Here is an 18,159-nt window from a genome sequence, read left to right on the forward strand (position 1 = left end):
ATGTAGACACATAACTTGATTAAAAAATACAACAAAATCAGAGGACATTTGTTTGTGATTCTGCCACTGCGCAAGCGGTTCCTGTGTGTCTGTCTGTCTGAAGCTAGATCTCAAACTGCTAAGTGGATTCCATTTATATTCACTATGATGTCAGTGTCCACACTGTGTTCTTAAATCATTTTTTAAATGGACCACACAGATAATGACAAGCTGCAAAATATCCAAAATCCATGGTAAATTCTAATGTGGACATTTGATGCCCCCTAATGGCTACTTCAAGACTCACGTAGTTGTGGCCTTCTTTTTACTGGCTGCTTGAGGTGCTCAGTGGAGAAATGAATCATGCTGTTTTGTGTGATTTGAGTTTTATTTATTTATTTATTTTTCAGTGAAAAAGTAAAACTGTTAGTAGGGAGGGGTGTTATTTCAAAAAATTTGAAAATCTATAAATGTTTGCATGGAATATGGAAATATCCACAGAATAAACCATAGCAGGATAAATTTTGGGTCATTTGGTTCCAAACACCCATGTGGACGCAGCCAGTGAAGATATCGGGTTCAAAAATCGCCAAAAATATCGACAAAAATGTCATATCTTGAGAACCCCTACACATAGAGACTTCAAATTTGGCTCCAAATGTTGCTTGATCCCAAGTTTATATTCAATTTCTATAGTAACAATAAGCCTATCTGGTGTTTTTTAGGAGTAATTGACAAAAAAACCTAATTTCAGTACATATGTTATGATCAATAGTAACAAACAAAATCTATGTAGTTTTTATTTCAGGAACATCAGTTGAGTATAATCATCACATGTAAAGAATGACATGGGCACAATGAACTAATTATAAGCAACAGAGTGGTTTTCTACGTCAACAGCACACATACGGCACGCGTTACTTGAAATTTTCAAACATTCCGTCCATATGGGTTTTTGGAACCAAATTACCCCAAAATTTTCCTGCTATGGTTTATTCCGTGTATATTTCCATATTCCATGCAAACATTTATAGATTTCCACATTTTTAGAAATAACACCCCTCCCTACTGTTAGAGTTGGAAATCACAGTCCGCCTTCACACTTCTCTCTCCTGCAGAAAGCTGACCTGGCCGTCGCTGGTTTCACCATCACCTCAGAAAGAGAGAAGGTCATTGACTTCTCCAAACCCTTCATGACTCTGGGGATCAGCATCCTGTACCGGGTCCACCTGGTGAGATAACTTTGCCTAGTCTCACTCCAACATGTCAGACTAGGGGTCTCATGCACAAAGACTGAAGACATGGCGTACACGCTGCGGCTGATAGTTTGTAACATTCACAGCTTTACACACTGTTGATTACTGAACACAGGGAGATAATCACCGGCTTGTTAAGAAGCTCTGCAGCTCTACTTTCACCACCAAGAAACAAACAAAAAATGAATAATGACAAAAAACATATTTTGAATGCACAAATGTGCCCGTGCTGGTTTTCATTCAGAACAATTACACAAAAAAAAATTTACTTACCAAGCAGTCACCCATTATGCACCGTGCCAGCCTCTGGTCCCAACCCAACCCAGTGCATTTGCACATCACAAATGATTTGAACACTGATGGAATGAAAATGTTTCCTATTAACAAAAACAAATTCATCAAGTCAGCTCATGCAGTTAATAGCTCCGATTACATTAGGAAAACGGTCTCTCACAGCAAATTGTGCTTTAATGTTGTTCAACAGCATTTTATGGGAATGTGATGTACCTTGATAACATTTGGATGATTACGTTCCCACAGCTGGCGTGGCTCGGCTCAAGGTTGACTGTCACACTCCTGACCAACTGGCCAGCTCCCGCGAGAATGCCCCTGTTGCCAGGAACCCCAGCGTGGTGACCACCTGTGTGGGCACAGACAAACCCTGGCTCCTCGCCGTATTAAGTTCTGCTCATAACTCCAGTAACACTGGAGTTGGTAAATGAAATCGGCTTATGAGCCAATTATTGTCATTTTCAAATGACAGTAACTGAATACTTGCACATATTAGATTGCATCATTTACAAGGTCCTCTAACAATGCAAATGTAGCCACTGTTAGTGTCATTTTCTTCACCAATTTGCACATGCTTTTATATCCACCCATATAATTGCAAACACGTGGGTGTGCTAGTTGCTCCTAAGTGCGTCTCTGATGTGCACATCACTCTGACGACTTCTTTTCACATTATTAACAGTTTCACAGCATCACCTCTACATGTCGCCAGAGGAACAACAGCTGAAGAAATGTGCATACAACAGCCATGACCTTGACGTGGGGCACCACACATTTCCACAGTCATTTCACTTTTGATACATCTGAACGTTAGCGTGGAAACCGACGTACACCAATTTTTGTGTGTATGCAGCCTTTGTACGAGACCCCTGGTGTTTTTCCACTGTCGATTTAGTGCCATGCTAAAGGGCTAGTGCATGATCTAAGAAGGTTTTTTGTGTGTTTACACTGGAAAGACCTGAGCTGATGACATCTGACTGACATCTTTTGTTCCCTCCCTCAGATGAGCCACATTTTTGATTTCCTTGCAGTGCTAATCAGCAGTGATTAGTCAGATACTGGAGCCAATAGGACTGTTTTAGTCATTGTGGCATCAGAGTTTGGCCAAAAACCACAGATTTTTTAATTACAGACAGAAAACTAGAGACATTCGTCACGAAATGCCCCGCGTGCAGTACTATTTTCCATGTAAAGCGCAGTAATATGTACATGTGTGGGGTAGGTATTTGGTTGAACCCTCATGTGTTTGATGTAAACTGGGATACACAGTGGAAAAACTGGAGATTGACATTATATTTATTTGGAGGATGTGGCCAACAGTGACCATAAAAAGTCAGTAGACTTTGAACAAATGCAACTCTTGGTAATAATTAAAAGTAGATCAAGGTCACTGGACTTAAAACCCATGTGAAGTACTCCTCCAAGGCATGTACCCACCAAATATGAAGTTTCTGCGAGAAATAGGTGCCGAGGCACATGGCGGTGAACAAATTTCAGGCGAAGGATTTGACAGTTGTGACCACTGGTGATCTTGAAAAGTAGGTCAAGGTCACCACCCTTCAAACCCATGTGAAGTACTCCTCCAAGGCATGTACCCACCAAATATGAAGTTTCTGCGGGCAATAGGTGCCAAGCTACGGTGTGGCGAAGTGTTGGACAGTTGTGACCATTGGTGACCTTCAAAAGTAGGTCAAGGTCACTGACCTTTGAACCCATGTGAAGTACTCCTCCAAAGCATGTACCCACCAAATATGAAGTTTTAGCGAGCAATGGGTGCCGAGCAATGTTGTGGCGAAGGATTCGACAGTTGTGACCATTGGTGACCTTCGAAAGTAGGTCAAGGCCCGGCCTTCAAACCCATGCGAAGTACTCCTCAAAGGCAAATACCCACCAAATATGAAGTTTCTGCGAGCAATAGGTGCCGAGCTACAGTGAAGAGAATAAATATTTGAACACCCTGCGATTTTGCAAGTTCTCCCACTTAGAAATCATGGAGGGGTCTGAAATTTTCATCTTAGATGCATGTCCACTGTGAGAGACATAATCTAAAAAAAAAAAATCCGGAAATCACAATGTATGATTTTTTAATATTTTATTTGTATGTTACTGCTGAAAATAAGTATTTGAACACCTGTAAAAATCAATGTTAATATCTGGTACAGTAGCCTTTGTTTGCAATTACAGAGGTCAAACGTTTCCTGTAGTTTTTCACCAGGTTTGCACACACTGCAGCAGGGATTTTGGTCCATTCCTCCATACAGATCTTCTCTAGATCTTTCAGGTTTGGAGTTTCAGCTCCCTCCAAAGATTTTCTATTGAGTTCAGGTCTGGAGACTGGCCAGGCCACTCCAGGACCTTGAAATGCTTCTTACGGAGCCCCTCCTTACTTGCCCTGGCTGTGTGTTTGGGGTCATTGTTATACTGGAAGACCCAGCCATGACCCATCTTCAATGCTCTTACTGAGGGAAGGAGGTTTTTTGCCAAAATCTAGCAATATATGACCCCATCCATCCTCCCTTCAATACGGTGCAGTCGTCCTGTCCCCTTTGCAGAAGAGCACCCCCAGAGTATGATGTTTCCACCCCCATGCTTCACGGTTGGGATGGTTTTCTTGGGGTTGTTCTCATCCTCTCAACATGGTAAGTGGAGTTGATTCCAAAAAGCTCTATTTTGGTCTCATCTGACCACATGACCTTCTCCCATGCCTCCTCTGGATCATCCAGATAGTCACTGGTGAACTTCAAACGGGCCAGGACATGTGCTGGCTTGAGCAGGGGGACCTTGCTGCCCTGCAGGATTTTAAAACATGACAGCATCATGTGTTACTAATGTAATCTTTCTGACTGTGGTCCCAGCTCTCTTCAGGTCATTGACCAGGTCCTCCTGTGTAGTTCTGAGCTTTCTCAGAATCCTCCTTACCCCACCAAGTGAGATCTTGCATGGAATCCCAGACCGAGGGAGATTGACAGTCATCTTGTGTTTCTTCCACTTTCTAATAAATAATCATACCTGTTGTTGTCTTCTACCAAGCTGCTTGCCTGTTGTCCTGTAGTCCATCCCAGCCTTGTGCAGGTCTACAGTTTTGTCCCTGGTGTCCTTAGACAGCTCTTTGGTCTTGCTATGGTGGACAGGCTGGAGTGTGATTGATTGAGAGTGTGAACAGGTGTCTTTTACACAGGTAACAAGTTCAAACAGGTGCAATTAATACAGGTAAAGAGTGCAGAATAAGAGGGCTTCTTAAAGAAAAATTAATAGGTCTGTGAGAGACAGAATTCTTGCTGGTTGGTAGGTGTTCAAATACTTATTTGCAGCAGTAACATACAAATAAATTATTTTAAAAATCATACAATGCGATTTCCGGATTATTTTTTTTTTTTTTTTTAGATTATGTCTCTCACAGTGGACATGCACCTAAGATGAAAATTTCAGACCCCTCCATGATTTCTAAGTGGGAGAACTTGCAAAATCGCAGGGTGTTCAAATACTTATTTTCCTCACTGTACTTTGCGGCGAAGGATTTGACAGTTGTGACCACTGGTGACCTTGAAAAGTAGGTCAAGGTCACCGGCCTTTGAACCCATGCAAAGTACTCCTCCAAAGCATGTTCCCACCAAATATGAAGTTTCTGCGAGCAATAGGTGCCGAGCTACTTTGTGGCGAACGAATTGCGGCCGGACAGATGGACAGAGGAACAGATGAACAGACGGAAGGATGGCCAGATGGACGGACGGACAACCCGGATGCTATATGCCCCGCCTTGCGGTGCATAACTACAAATACTTTGAGATGAGAAGGGGTGATAGAGAAGTTTAGGAAGTATACACCTGTGTTTTTTGGCATGGGTATGTTTTAGTCCAAACAGGACCCAGTCAGAGTGGCACCTGTCCTTCCCTTTAAAGTGTGCCAGGTGTACAGTGCTGTGGTTTCGAAGAAGCTGAGATGTCAGAAAGAATTTGTGGTGCATTTACAGAATTGCGTGCAGTGGTCACCAAAGCTCCCTGAGGTGAAGCCTGCAGCAAGTTGATGGGCTTTTTCCCCTTCCTCCCTTTTTGGTGTCAGAAATCTCACTGTTTATTGAGTGGATCAGCAGGGTCCTGTCTGTCCACAGAAATAGAAAAATGTGTTCCAAATACATAAGTGATCATTTAGAACCAGAAACCCAAAACCCAGCTCCTCTGGATTGGTTTGTGTAGCAGGAGAACATTCAGCAATAAGAATAGGGTTATAAAAGTGTTTTTGTGCACTTTCTGCTGAAGCACAAGGTAGAAAACTGTACAAAAATAAGGGCGCACAACAGAAAATAACATCAACCTCCATGCTGTGCTGATCCTCTCACCTGATCCTTGCAGAACATGACTAAAATGTCCAGCATCACTGTAATCGTGAAAGAGGCGTGAATGCCATCACCCTGCCTGTTGTACTTGTTGAGGTCCTACATAGTTCTTTACTTTAAAAAAATAACCATTTATTTCGTATTTCTTTAGGCAGAATGCACTCAGGATCAAAGTGACATTTTCTTTGTGACAAATTGGACAGCAGGGGTTTGTTTCTGGAGGGAACAAAAGTCACCTGGAGGTTCCGATCACAAAGTCCAACTGTGTGTTTAGGGTGAGGCAACAGGAAATGGGAGAAGAGAGACGGTGAAGAAATGCCGCTGCAATCGCAGAGACCATGTTTCTTCTCTCTGGCTGGTTTTTGGGGGACAGCAGAGAGAATGATTCACCTCAGGGAGGAAGTGACACCAGCCGCTTTGTGAAAAATGAGTTTTTGTGCCTGTGAGGGAAGATTGGTGACTCTGCTTCCCTGACTGGAATAGAAAACACCATCCGCATGCTGCTCTTCATCTTCTGCCGGAGTCCTGCTTGTTCCCGAGAACCGACTGAATAAACCGCAAACACGGCAGCTAATCCATCATGTGCAGCGCTAGCATATCAAACAGTTCTGCGCCATAAAAATGCCATGAAAATAATTCCCTTTCTCATTTAATAACAATAAAAAACAGAAATGTGTCATTTCAGGAACATGCCTGACAGTAAATAACGCTACTGGTGCTAACACTTCTAGGAAATAGCTGCTAGCAACAAAATGGCACCATTTAAAATGTAGAAATGATTCATTCACTAATTTCTTTTAGAAGTCCAAATTTCAATTTACAAAATTTTTAATTACTTTTAGCTAGAATGTTTCAGGGATGGTCAATGAGAAATCAAATTTAATGCAGTATGCATTAAATGCAGTATACATTAATGCAGTGTGCAGCGATATGTCACACAGGAGTATAAGTCACGTTTGTCCAAAAATGCATCAAGAAGAAGAAGGATTTATTACATTGCATGTATTTTGAAACTTGGTGCTCCTACTTCATGTAACAAGAAGGAAAATCAATTTAATCATCGCATTTATTTAGAATGCAAACATGTTAGCCAATTAATTTGGGCTGGAGTAATCTATTATTTTAATAATCGAGTATTCTGTTGATAATTCTGGTGATTAATCTGACCAGTGGTGGGCACAGCTAACCAAAAACTTAGCTTTGATAACAGCTAATCAACTGTTATTTGTACAAAGTTAAAATATAACATATATATTTTAATCTTAAATAATGATTAAATCTGAAATTTTGTAACAAACACAGACAGATGCCAAAGGGATTATGGGTAAAATGTGCCTCCGTTAACACTGACTGGTTGACTCATTCATTCTATGTAAAAACCAACACACTAATGTGAGGTGTGTGTTGGTGTATACATATAAATGTGCTTTTGTAAAATATGACTTTTTTTTTTAATTTGTAAAAAAAAAAAAAAGGCATTTGCAAAAGCCAAAAGTCAAGTTGTGATTAGACAACTGTCTGATAAAACCGGGGTCATTTCGGCCATGTTTGAGCTTTTACTGCATGTCCTGTGTTGCGTGTGGGAAGCTGGTATTTGCTGCCTAGGGCTAACTTTTCTGATAGAATTAGAAAATGCAGTCATTTTGCTGTGATCTTCACTAGTTTTGGCACAATAGAGGCCTCAAAAGGGCTGAAAACCAATAATCGCAAATATTTTCCCATTTTACAAGCATCACTGCTCTAGAAATGTGGAAGATGGAGAGTTGATATTTGGCAAAATTACAATGTCAATTTGTTTTTTTATAAGAAAATCCCACTTTTATATACACATTTTAAACAGAAATGCTACAAATGACATTGTTCTGTGTCGTCTTTTGAAATTTGACCAAAAATTTACCATTTTCAAGGTCATGGTTGACCATGTGCAATAATTGTCCAAAGCAGGTCCAGACAAATTTTAATTATGTCATCATGATCAAGTTATGATGGCTATTTTAGGAAAGAGACAGACATGTCAGAACAAATCAAAGAATGACCTATTGATATATAGCTGGACTTACACAATTATTTTCCAAAGCAGGGTCAGACAATTGGAATTATGACTTTATGATGGCTACTTTGGTAGAGAGAGACATGTCAGAGCCAATCAGAGAATCACAAAATTAACTGAATAACTATATATAGTTATATATATACACTCAACAAAAATATAAACGCAACACTTTTGGTTTTGCTCCCATTTTGTATGAGATGAACTCAAAGATCTAAAACTTTTTCCACATACACAATATCACCATTTCCCTCAAATATTGTTCATAAACCAGTCTAAATCTGTGATAGTGAGCACTTCTCCTTTGCTGAGATAATCCATCCCACCTCACAGGTGTGCCAAATCAAGATGCTGATTAGACACCATGATTAGTGCACAGGTGTGCATGCATAAAATTCATAATTAAAAAAACTAAGCTTAGCACCAAAACCATCATACCACAACATACTGACATCTGTGACATTATGTAGTACAAATATGAAAAAGCTGAATTACTGTCAACATGGTCAACAATGCCTTTGAAAATGGTCACTTTTTTGGTAAATTTCATTTGTAGCATTTCTGCTTAACATATGTATATATAAAAACTTATTGACATTATAATTGTGCCAAATATCTTACCATCTTGCAAATTTCTAGAGCAGTGATGCTTAAAAGATGGGAAAATATTTGTGATGATTGGTTTTCGGCTATTTTGAGGCCTCTATTGTATCAAAACTAGTGAAGATAGCAGCAAAATGACTGCATTTTCTGAATCTATGGGAAAAGTTAACCCAAGGTAGCAAATACCAGCTTCCCACATGCAACACAGGACCTGCAGTAAAACCTCAAACTTGGCCGAAACCCAATTGTCCAAAAACTAAGAAAAAACTAAAACAAAATCCTATGGGATGTTGTTTCAATATGGTTTGAACTATAGACCTAAAACTTCAGATTTCTCCATTATATTGATAGATTTACATCTGTGATTAATACGATTGTTATTGTTGTTGTTATTATTATTAATAATAATAATAATAATAATAATAATAATAACAACAACAACATGTTGCCATAGCTAGCTCTCTTTCCTCACAGCAAGAAGATGTTGGGTTTTGTTTCAGGATTCAGGATTCAGGATAAGCAGGATTACACAAAACAAAACTAATTAACCTGTTGGGAAGGTGTTGTGACATGGACCCACAACAGGGGGCGTTAATGAACGGACAATGGATAAGCCAAAAAGTAACAATTTAATGTTGTGAATCGCACAATGAAGTACAGACAATAACAATATTGTGGATTGTCAATTATACACAAGGTGACGTGTGGGCAGGCTCAAAGATAGAAGACGTCTGGCGAGAGAAGAGCCGGATCCCACACAGCTTCCACCACCAACGGATCTGAAGAACACCGGAGCCGCCAAGCCCTGCGCCCCAGGTGGCCACTGTCTTCAGCAGTCAGACCCGGTACTGCTGGCAGAGAACAGAAACAGTATTGATGAGTGTGAGTTCGCACACTCAGTAATCCCACAGTCTGTGTTCTTTTGGGAGGGAGCACCTCCACCTCCAATCACACACTCATGCAGCTCCTGTCTAATCACTTATCTGGTTGGGGTGTGAAGCGAAGCCGTCGCTGATCACACCAAACGCCAATCCCACAGATAAGGAAAACACCACAGGAAAACAGCTGCAAAGAAGTTCAGATTATTACTCAATGTTTTAAGTCAGCAGAGAAAATTACCTGAATGGTAGCTGATTTCTCGGCGGGGAGGTGGAGTTGCAGTCCGGCTTTTATGGAGGTTGACGTAGATGAGTGACAGCTGGTGTTGATGATGTGACAGCTGTCACTCCACTAGTTTCGGCACCCTCTCGTGCTTGAAGCCCGCACTCCAAGCAGGGCGCCATCTGGTGGTGGTGGGCCAGCAGTACCTCCTCTTCAGCGGCCCACACAACATAACCCATTTTAATCTGTCTTTAGTCTATTTATTATTCAGTCTATTTTTGACATATTTTTGTCATGTTTCAGAATCTGAATCACATTCTGATTAAAGATGCTAATCTGATTAATTGTTGCCGCTGTTGACTCCTGCATCCACATTAATAACATTTTTATATTTTATGAGGTCTATTAGAAAAGTATCTTATTATTTTTTAAAAAAACCATATGGATTTGAATCACGTGTGATTACATCAGCCAAGCTTGAACCCTTGTGGGCATACGAGAGTTTTTCCACGCCTGTCGGTGACGTCATTTGCCTGTGAGCACGCCTTGTGGGAGGAGTGGTCCAGCCCCCTCGTCGGATTTTCATTGTCTGAGAAGTTGCTGAGAGACTGGCGCTGTGCTTCATCAAAATTTTTTCAAAAACTGTGAGGTACATCCGAGTGGACACCATTCGAGAAATTCAGCTGGTTTTCGGTGAAAATTTTAACGGCTGATGAGAGATTTTGGATTGTTTCTATCGCTGTAAGGACTTCCCACGGAGCGGGACGTCGCGCAGCGCTCCGAGGCGACGTGGTCATCCTGTTTCAAGCTGAAAACCTCCAAATTTAAGCCTCTCTTGACCCAGGACGTCATGAGAGAACAGAGAACTTTCAGAAGAGGTTGGAATCAGCAGTTTATCCGGACATTCCACTGTTAAAGGAGATTTTTTTAATGAAAGACGTGCGAAGCCTTAAGGACAAGTTGGAACATGCCCTGCTGTTAAACAATTTCTCAGATACTCACTCAACTGAAAGCCACCAAAAGCCGCCTGAATTTTACAAATGGTTATCAACATGGAGGAAAGACAAGGAAGAAAAACAAGGAAGAAACTTAAAAGCAGACCAGACTCAGCGAGGGGACCATCTCCTTTGGCTGAACTACCAAAAATAAAAAGGAAGCAAAGAATTACGAGACCTTACACTGAGAGAAAGGCTGCAGTTAAACAACCAAATACAGAAAAGAGTTCAAAATGATGGGATGGTTAAAGACAATCATGAAGTGAAAGTTCGAGTCCCAGTGAAATATACTGCATTAGTAAGTGATTGTACCAATATCAGATCAGTTACTGAGGCTGGAGATCCCCACCGCTCAAACCCAATCCAGAAGGACCTCCAACATCTCCCAAAGCCAGTCTGTCATCCAGCAAAACCAGTTCTTGAGTTTATAAGTTGAAACAACACACTTTCACATCACCTCAAAGAGCCATGAGTTCACCCACAGGGGTTCATATCCCCATCATTGACACAGGTGACAATTAAGATCCTAAAGGAAATCTGGTTGAGGGGAGGAGCCAATAAATCTTTGTGCCAAATCAGCATCGAGGTCAGTGGTTGCCATTGTGATCAGGATCAAAGGTCATTGGTAGCAGTATGAGCTCTGTGCCCTTCAAATGACAGAAACATCAACTTCAGCCCACAACCAATGCATATTTAAATGTAACAGATCCAGATTCCCACCTATTTAACTTGTGGATCATCTTTCATGAGACACGACTGACAAGTTTGGTTCAGGAAATTACTATCAGGCTTGATAGGCAGGACAGGCTGGACACAAATGTACAACGCAGGAACACAGCTCAGTGGACGCAAAATATTTACTTGGTAAACAGGCTGGGGTCGGTACATGAATAGGCAGTCCAAGCAAAGCAACAGCATCAAGAACATCAGGCAAAAAGCGTGGTCAAAATACAAGCAGGTAGTCATCATAAACCAATGAGGCACACAAAGCAAGGCAAGAATACAAAAACGGAGCTGGTAAGAAGGCACAAGGCACATCGAACTGGCGAAGGATAGAGTCAAACCGTGAAGCTTATAACGCACTCAAGTGATTACCAGCAACACAGAACAGGTGTGTAGAGAAACTCCCAGAGCCAGGGCATGGCCAGACAGAAGGAGACACCCACCACCAAGAACCAAGAGAAGAAGGCAAGAGACAATAGGACAGAGTAAACCCAAGCATAAAAGTAGAAAAAGAGACAAACCGAACACCAAAACCACCCCCACAACCCAGGAGCCTGACAATTACAATTTGACAATTTTATCAAAATGATGAAAAAGACCACGCAAAGACGGCGGTGGGCACAGTTCCACAAATCAGCAAACCACTGATTATCAAAGCTAGTTTTTTCATTAGCGGATTAGTTTTTTGGGGATTAAAATTTGTATTCATTTATTTTTCCTGCGTTCGTTTTGTGTTTGTGATCCTAGGAATTTACCCAGTAATCCCCTGCTGGATTATCAGTAGCCGAAACGGTAATCTGATGTGGCCGCTACCAAGTCAATACTAAAAGTTAGTGGTTAGCGGTAACGTCTGCTAAATTTTTTCGGTGGGTTAAAGTATTATTAACCGACTGCGAGGTCTGTACGAGAAAATATCAGACTACTGTGTTGTCAGTACAGACCGAATGTTAACGAGGTCTGTGTGAAAAACACGGAGGTCTGATATCCTTGTACAGACTGAGCAATCGAGGTTAATAATTTGTTATATGGTTATTATATATAAACACACAAACTTACAGTATCGCCCGAAAATGAAAGCTGCTGATGGCTCATAGTCAGACCTGTTCGCGTCACGTCCATGAAGAACTTGCTAACAGATGTCCAGTCGTTAGCTGGCAAGCTTTCAATCTGTGTATTTTTTCAGAAGCTGTTTAGATATTATGTCCGAATTGGATTTTTTTAATTGTGTTTTTTGCTTCCTGGTTAGTACAGAAAATACATGTTGCGGGCAATTGTCATGGTAACCAGTCCGGATATGGGAAAATAGCCAACCGGTAATCAGCCAATCAGAGCGAGCGTGGCATCGCTGCCATATAATAATATTGGTTATCACAGCTCACCCACCACTGCGCAAAGGTTTAGAATCCAGATGTTTGCACCATTTTAGCATCTGAGAACCTTTGGAGTTGCGCTGATCACATGACCTCCACGGAAATTAAGCGAATGCGCTAATGAACGAAATTATAAGAAGCAGATTTTGAAACAGGGAAGCAGATTGATTTTGGGTTTGTGTGTTTCAGGGTCGTAAACCGGGTTATTTCTCCTTCCTGGACCCGTTCTCACCTGCAGTTTGGCTCTTCATGCTGTTGGCTTACCTCGCTGTCAGCTGTGTCCTCTTCCTCGCCGCCAGGTAAGGCGCCTGCTGATGTGACCATTTTTAAAAGCCTTCCAAACAGAACAGCGTGCTCTTGTTCCAGAAGGTCCAGAGCAAAATCACACCACATTAGAAGAAGAGCAGCTGGCGTTAGCTGACGGTGCCGAAGCCGCACAGACGATTCCTGGACCACCAGCTGGGTTTCGGTCTCAGTGTGGGCAGACTTGTCTCTTTGTTTGTTGTTTTCACAGTCACGCCAACTCTGCCCGTGTTTTTGGATAAACATCAGAGGTGAAAAAATCAAGCCTCCAAACGCTGTCATTATGTTGTTCACTGGTTTGTGGATGAAATATGAAAGTATCTCTCCTCGCTTTTTTGTGGTGCAACAGAAACCAAACATTTGTGTGTAAAATGTCTGTGCAAATATATATATATATATATATATATATATATATATATATATATATATATATATATATATATATATATATATATATATATATATATATATATATATATATATATATATCACCTGGCGTTTTAACAGGATCAAGAAGTAAGTCCTGTATAGGCCCTGTAGGCCTTCTGCTGCTGGTGCTTATCTCTGGATTCTGTAGCAAGAAGCGGATCAGCGTCTACGACTCCCCCTGGACGTGACACAAGTCCATCACAGGTTACTTCCTAGTCATGGCTGGTACCCTTTTCCAGCTGGGTAGACTGAGATGATGCAGATTAAAAGTCTTGTCCAAGGACAACAGACAGGTAGCATGAGCAGGATTCAAACCCAGGTCTACATGTTGGCAGGCCAGCTCCTTATCCACTCAACTACATGCTCAAAATGCAATGAAATCTTCGCTTCTCTTTGGTGATTTTGGTGGAAGGTTGAGCAAGTAGCAATGTCTATCTGTCCCGGTGTAACAGTTTATCTTCCCCCATGGATATCTTCTCCCCGGGGGGAAGATATCCAAGTTGTCCTAAGATATCTTCTCCCCGGGGGGAAGATATCCAAGTTGTCCTAAGATATCTTCCCCCCCACCTTGGATATCTTCCCCTGTCCTAGGATATCTTACCCCCTGCACCTTGGATACCCCCCAATATCTTTCCATTTTGTCTTTTGGGCTGGTCATGATTTAAAAAACATAACCAGGACATCAGAATATATGTACCGTTTGTTAGCAGTTTGTGGCTCAAATGCAGTATTCTGCAATCAATAAATTACAAACATCAGTTATAACTTCTTAATAATATAGCATAGAACATGTGGAAGTGATGAATTAAGATGTTCATTGTGTTTATTCAACATTTTAAGAGTAATATGATTTTTGTCATGATGTTATTCAGGAAAATACATAGAACTGTTGAACGCTTAAAATTTGTCATTTATGAACCGTGTACGTTTCTTGTCCATTTAGAAGCTAAAAATATAATGCAGTGCTAAAATGCCCTAATGCTAAAATAATGTTCTCTATAATTTACAGTTGTTTAATTCATTATTAAGATCCTATTGTCTTATACATACAATTTGCACATGTTCAAATCAAATCATCATTTGTTCATGTTGTGCAAATCAAGGAATATTTGTAGATCACCCTCTCTGCATTTGCAGGTATTAATTAGTATACAAATAATGAATGCTTATGATAGATAGATAGATAGATAGATAGATAGATAGATAGATAGATAGATAGATAGATAGATAGATAGATAGATAGATAGATAGATAGATAGATAGATAGATAGATAGATAGATAGATAGATAGATAGATAGATAGATAGATAGATAGATAGATAGATAGATAGATAACTTTATTTCAGACTCATAGTCTAGTTAAAAAAAAAAAAAAAAAAAACAATAATAAACATACAAACACAGACACAGATCCTTAGCCACTTAAAAGACAACTATACCAGTGCCTCCACATTTGGGAAGTAAACCGGATGGCACTATAACCAATATTTGTTACTGACAAAATTATTTCATTTTCTGACTTTTAATCGGCACATAAATCTGTACATGACATTTCTTAAACAAGCCTGTAAAGTATTTACTCTATGAGACACAAACAGTTCACTGGTTCTGGTCCATCTGGGCTTTTTTAACAAGAGTCTGAAGGCATCATTATAGGCCACTCTCAGCCTCTGAAGGCTGGACTGTTTGTACGAGGGCTGTCAATAAAGTATAGGTCCTTTTTATTTTTTTCAAAAACTATATGGATTTCATTCATATGTTTTTACGTCAGACATGCTTGAACCCTCGTGCGCATGCGTGAGTTTTTCCACGCCTGTCAGTGACGTCATTCACCTATGAGCACTCCTTGTGGGAGGAGTCGTCCAGCCCCTCGTCGGAATTCCTTTGTCTGAGAAGTTGCTGAGAGACTGGCGCTTTGTTTGATCAAAATTTTTTCTAAACCTGTGAGACACATCGAAGTGGACACGGTTCGAAAAATTAAGCTGGTTTTCTGTGAAAATTTTAACAGCTGATGAGAGATTTTGAGGTGATACTGTCGCTTTAAGGACTTCCCACGGTGCGAGACGTCGCGCAGCGCTCTCAGGCGCCGTCATCAGCCTGTTTCAAGCTGAAAACCTCCACATTTCAGGCTTTATTGATCCAGGACGTCGTGAGAGAACAGAAAAGTTTCAGAAGAAGTCGGTTTCAGCATTTTATCCAGATATTCCACTGTTAAAGGAGATTTTTTAAATGAAAGACGTGCGGGCGGATTGCAGCGTCGGCTCGCACCGCCGCGACACTCCATCACAGGAAAAACACCTCCGTTGGAAGCCTTAAGGACAAGTTGGAACATGTCCAGCTGTTAAACAATTTCTCATATACTCACTCCAATGAAAGCCATCAAAAGCCGCCTGGATTTTACAAATGGTTATCAACACAGAGGTGTTTTTCCTGTGCCGCCGCACCGCGCCGGCTGCATCCCGACGCGCGGACCCGTCCGCACGTCTTTCATTAAAAAAATCTCCTTTAACAGTGGAATATCCGGATAAAATGCTGAAACCGACTTCTTCTGAAACTTCTCTGTTCTCTCACAACATCCTGGATCAATAGAGCCTGAAATGTGGAGGTTTTCAACTTGAAACAGGCTGACAACGGCGCCTGGGAGCGCTGCACGACGTCTCGCACCGTGGGAAGTCCTTAAAGCAACAGTATCACCTCAAAATCTCTCATCAGCCGTTAAAATTTTCACTGAAAACCAGCTTAATATTTCGAACCGTGTCCACTTCGATGTGTCTCACAGGTTTAGAAAAAATTTTGATCAAACAAAGCGCCAGTCTCTCAGCAACTTCTCAGACAAAGGAATTCCAACGAGGGGCTGGACGACTCCTCCCACAAGGAGTGCTCACAGGCGAATGACGTCATCGACAGGCGTGGAAAAACTCACGCATGCGCACGAGGGTTCAAGCATGTCTGACGTAAAAACATATGAATGAAATCCATATAGTTTTTGAAAAAAATAAAAAGGACCTATACTTTATTGACAGCCCTCGTAGTTCAGCCACAGATGAGCCGTATACAGCGAGGTGCAGTATGCTCTGAACAGAGTGACTTTCACACCAAGAGAACAGAATCCAAACTTTTGTGACAGAACATTAGCCTGTGCATACAACATACGGCACTGATGATACATGTCCTCATCATCTGACAGACTGTCTGTCAGGATATGCCTGAGGTATGTAACACTTGTCACAGTATTTAAGACTTTGCCAGACAATTTGAAATCTGGAAAAAGCATAGCTCTGTCTTCCTTTGTCCGACATGTCATTATGAAACTCTTGATAGCATTGAATTTAATGAAATTCTCCAAAAACAGAGCACACATTCAGCAACTGCTGCAGACCAGCTGAACTAGGGCTGAAAATCACTAGATCATCTGCATACATTAAGTGACTGACCACAGAATTACCAGCCATACACCCAGTTCTGCAATGATTTAACTGTTTAGAAAGGTCATTCATATAAAAATTAAATAAAATTGGGGACAACAAGCTCCCTTGTCTCACTCCATTACTGATATGAAAGGGCACAGACACACAATTATCCCATTTGACCTGTAGAGTCTGGTGAGCATACCAGTATGATAGGCATCGCACAATATATTTTGGCACATTGGCTTGACACATTTTGTAGAATAATTTTCTATGATTCACATGGTCAAAGGCCTTAGAGGCATCTAGAAAGCACATAAAAACAGTAGAGTTCCTCTTTTTATATTGCATAAGAAGTTCTTTTAAGGTATAAATACACGTCTGTTCCATGGTCAGCTTTAAAACCAAACTGATTGTCTGTGGAGACAATATAGTTTTCCATTCTACTTAAAATGATTCTTTAAAATATTTTTGAAGGATGGGCAATGGGTCTATAGTTGTCAGTGCTCCCCACCTTCCTTGCCTTATCTTTAATCACAGGGACTAACAGCACTGTCATCATAGAGTCTGGAATGAACCCATGAACAATGATAGCAGATAAGCATATGGCAAGTAGAGGTGCCAACCTCATACTGGAATATTTCAGGTGCTCATCAGAAATAAGATCCTTGCCTGTTGATTTGTTTTCTGGCAAAAGCTTGATTGCTTGAAGTATTTCATGAGATTTGAATGATTCAATATAGTCCACACAATCAACAATATAGGGTTCACTTGAGACACAATTAAAAAGTTTAAAATAATGCTCTTTCCACAGCTCAACAATCATGTCAGCCCCAGAAACTCCATCTACTGTGTGAGGAAGAGAAGGTTTATAGTTATTTACACATTTCACATTTTTTCCAAAATGCCTTAATATCATTACTTAATCATTTTTCAGCCAGGGCGTCAGCCTTGATTGTTTGCTCGTTTTTACTTATAAATCTTACGGCATATTTATATCTAGCATTTGTTTGTTTTTTCTGCTCAAATAGAGGCCCCTGTCTTGGTTTCCCAGCTGCAGCCCAGGTCTTAGTGGCATCACGAGCTTCAGAATGGAATTTAGACACATAAATGTTCCACCCAGGCCTTGTTTTACCTTTCCTTTTGCATTTGTAAAAAGGTTTACTTGCTTCAATCAGTGCATCAGCGATATGAGAATACATAGAAGAAATGTCAGCCTTGTGCTTCTCACTAGTGCAGTTGCAGTCTGTACACATCACTGCATCCTTTGGCAGAAGAATATTGCTTAATAGTTGATCACTGTTTGCACGATAGCAGGC

At 40.8% G+C, this 18,159-nt stretch overlaps 1 protein-coding gene across 4 annotated transcripts in view; it reads left to right on the forward strand.

Annotated features, from left to right (window-relative positions):
• Nucleotides 1–18,159, forward strand: part of LOC117501603 (glutamate receptor ionotropic, kainate 5-like) — a 382,609-nt gene that overhangs the window by 322,008 nt on the left and 42,442 nt on the right. For all 4 annotated transcript variants that reach the window (XM_034160521.1, XM_034160520.1, XM_034160519.1 and 1 more), the window contains 2 exons: nt 1,098–1,211; nt 12,891–13,000. In XM_034160521.1, the coding sequence (XP_034016412.1) occupies nt 1,098–1,211; nt 12,891–13,000 (224 nt within the window). The remainder of the gene's footprint in view (nt 1–1,097; nt 1,212–12,890; nt 13,001–18,159) is intronic.

This window comes from Thalassophryne amazonica, chromosome 20 (assembly GCF_902500255.1).
Source record: "Thalassophryne amazonica chromosome 20, fThaAma1.1, whole genome shotgun sequence".
Lineage (NCBI taxonomy): Eukaryota > Metazoa > Chordata > Actinopteri > Batrachoidiformes > Batrachoididae > Thalassophryne > Thalassophryne amazonica.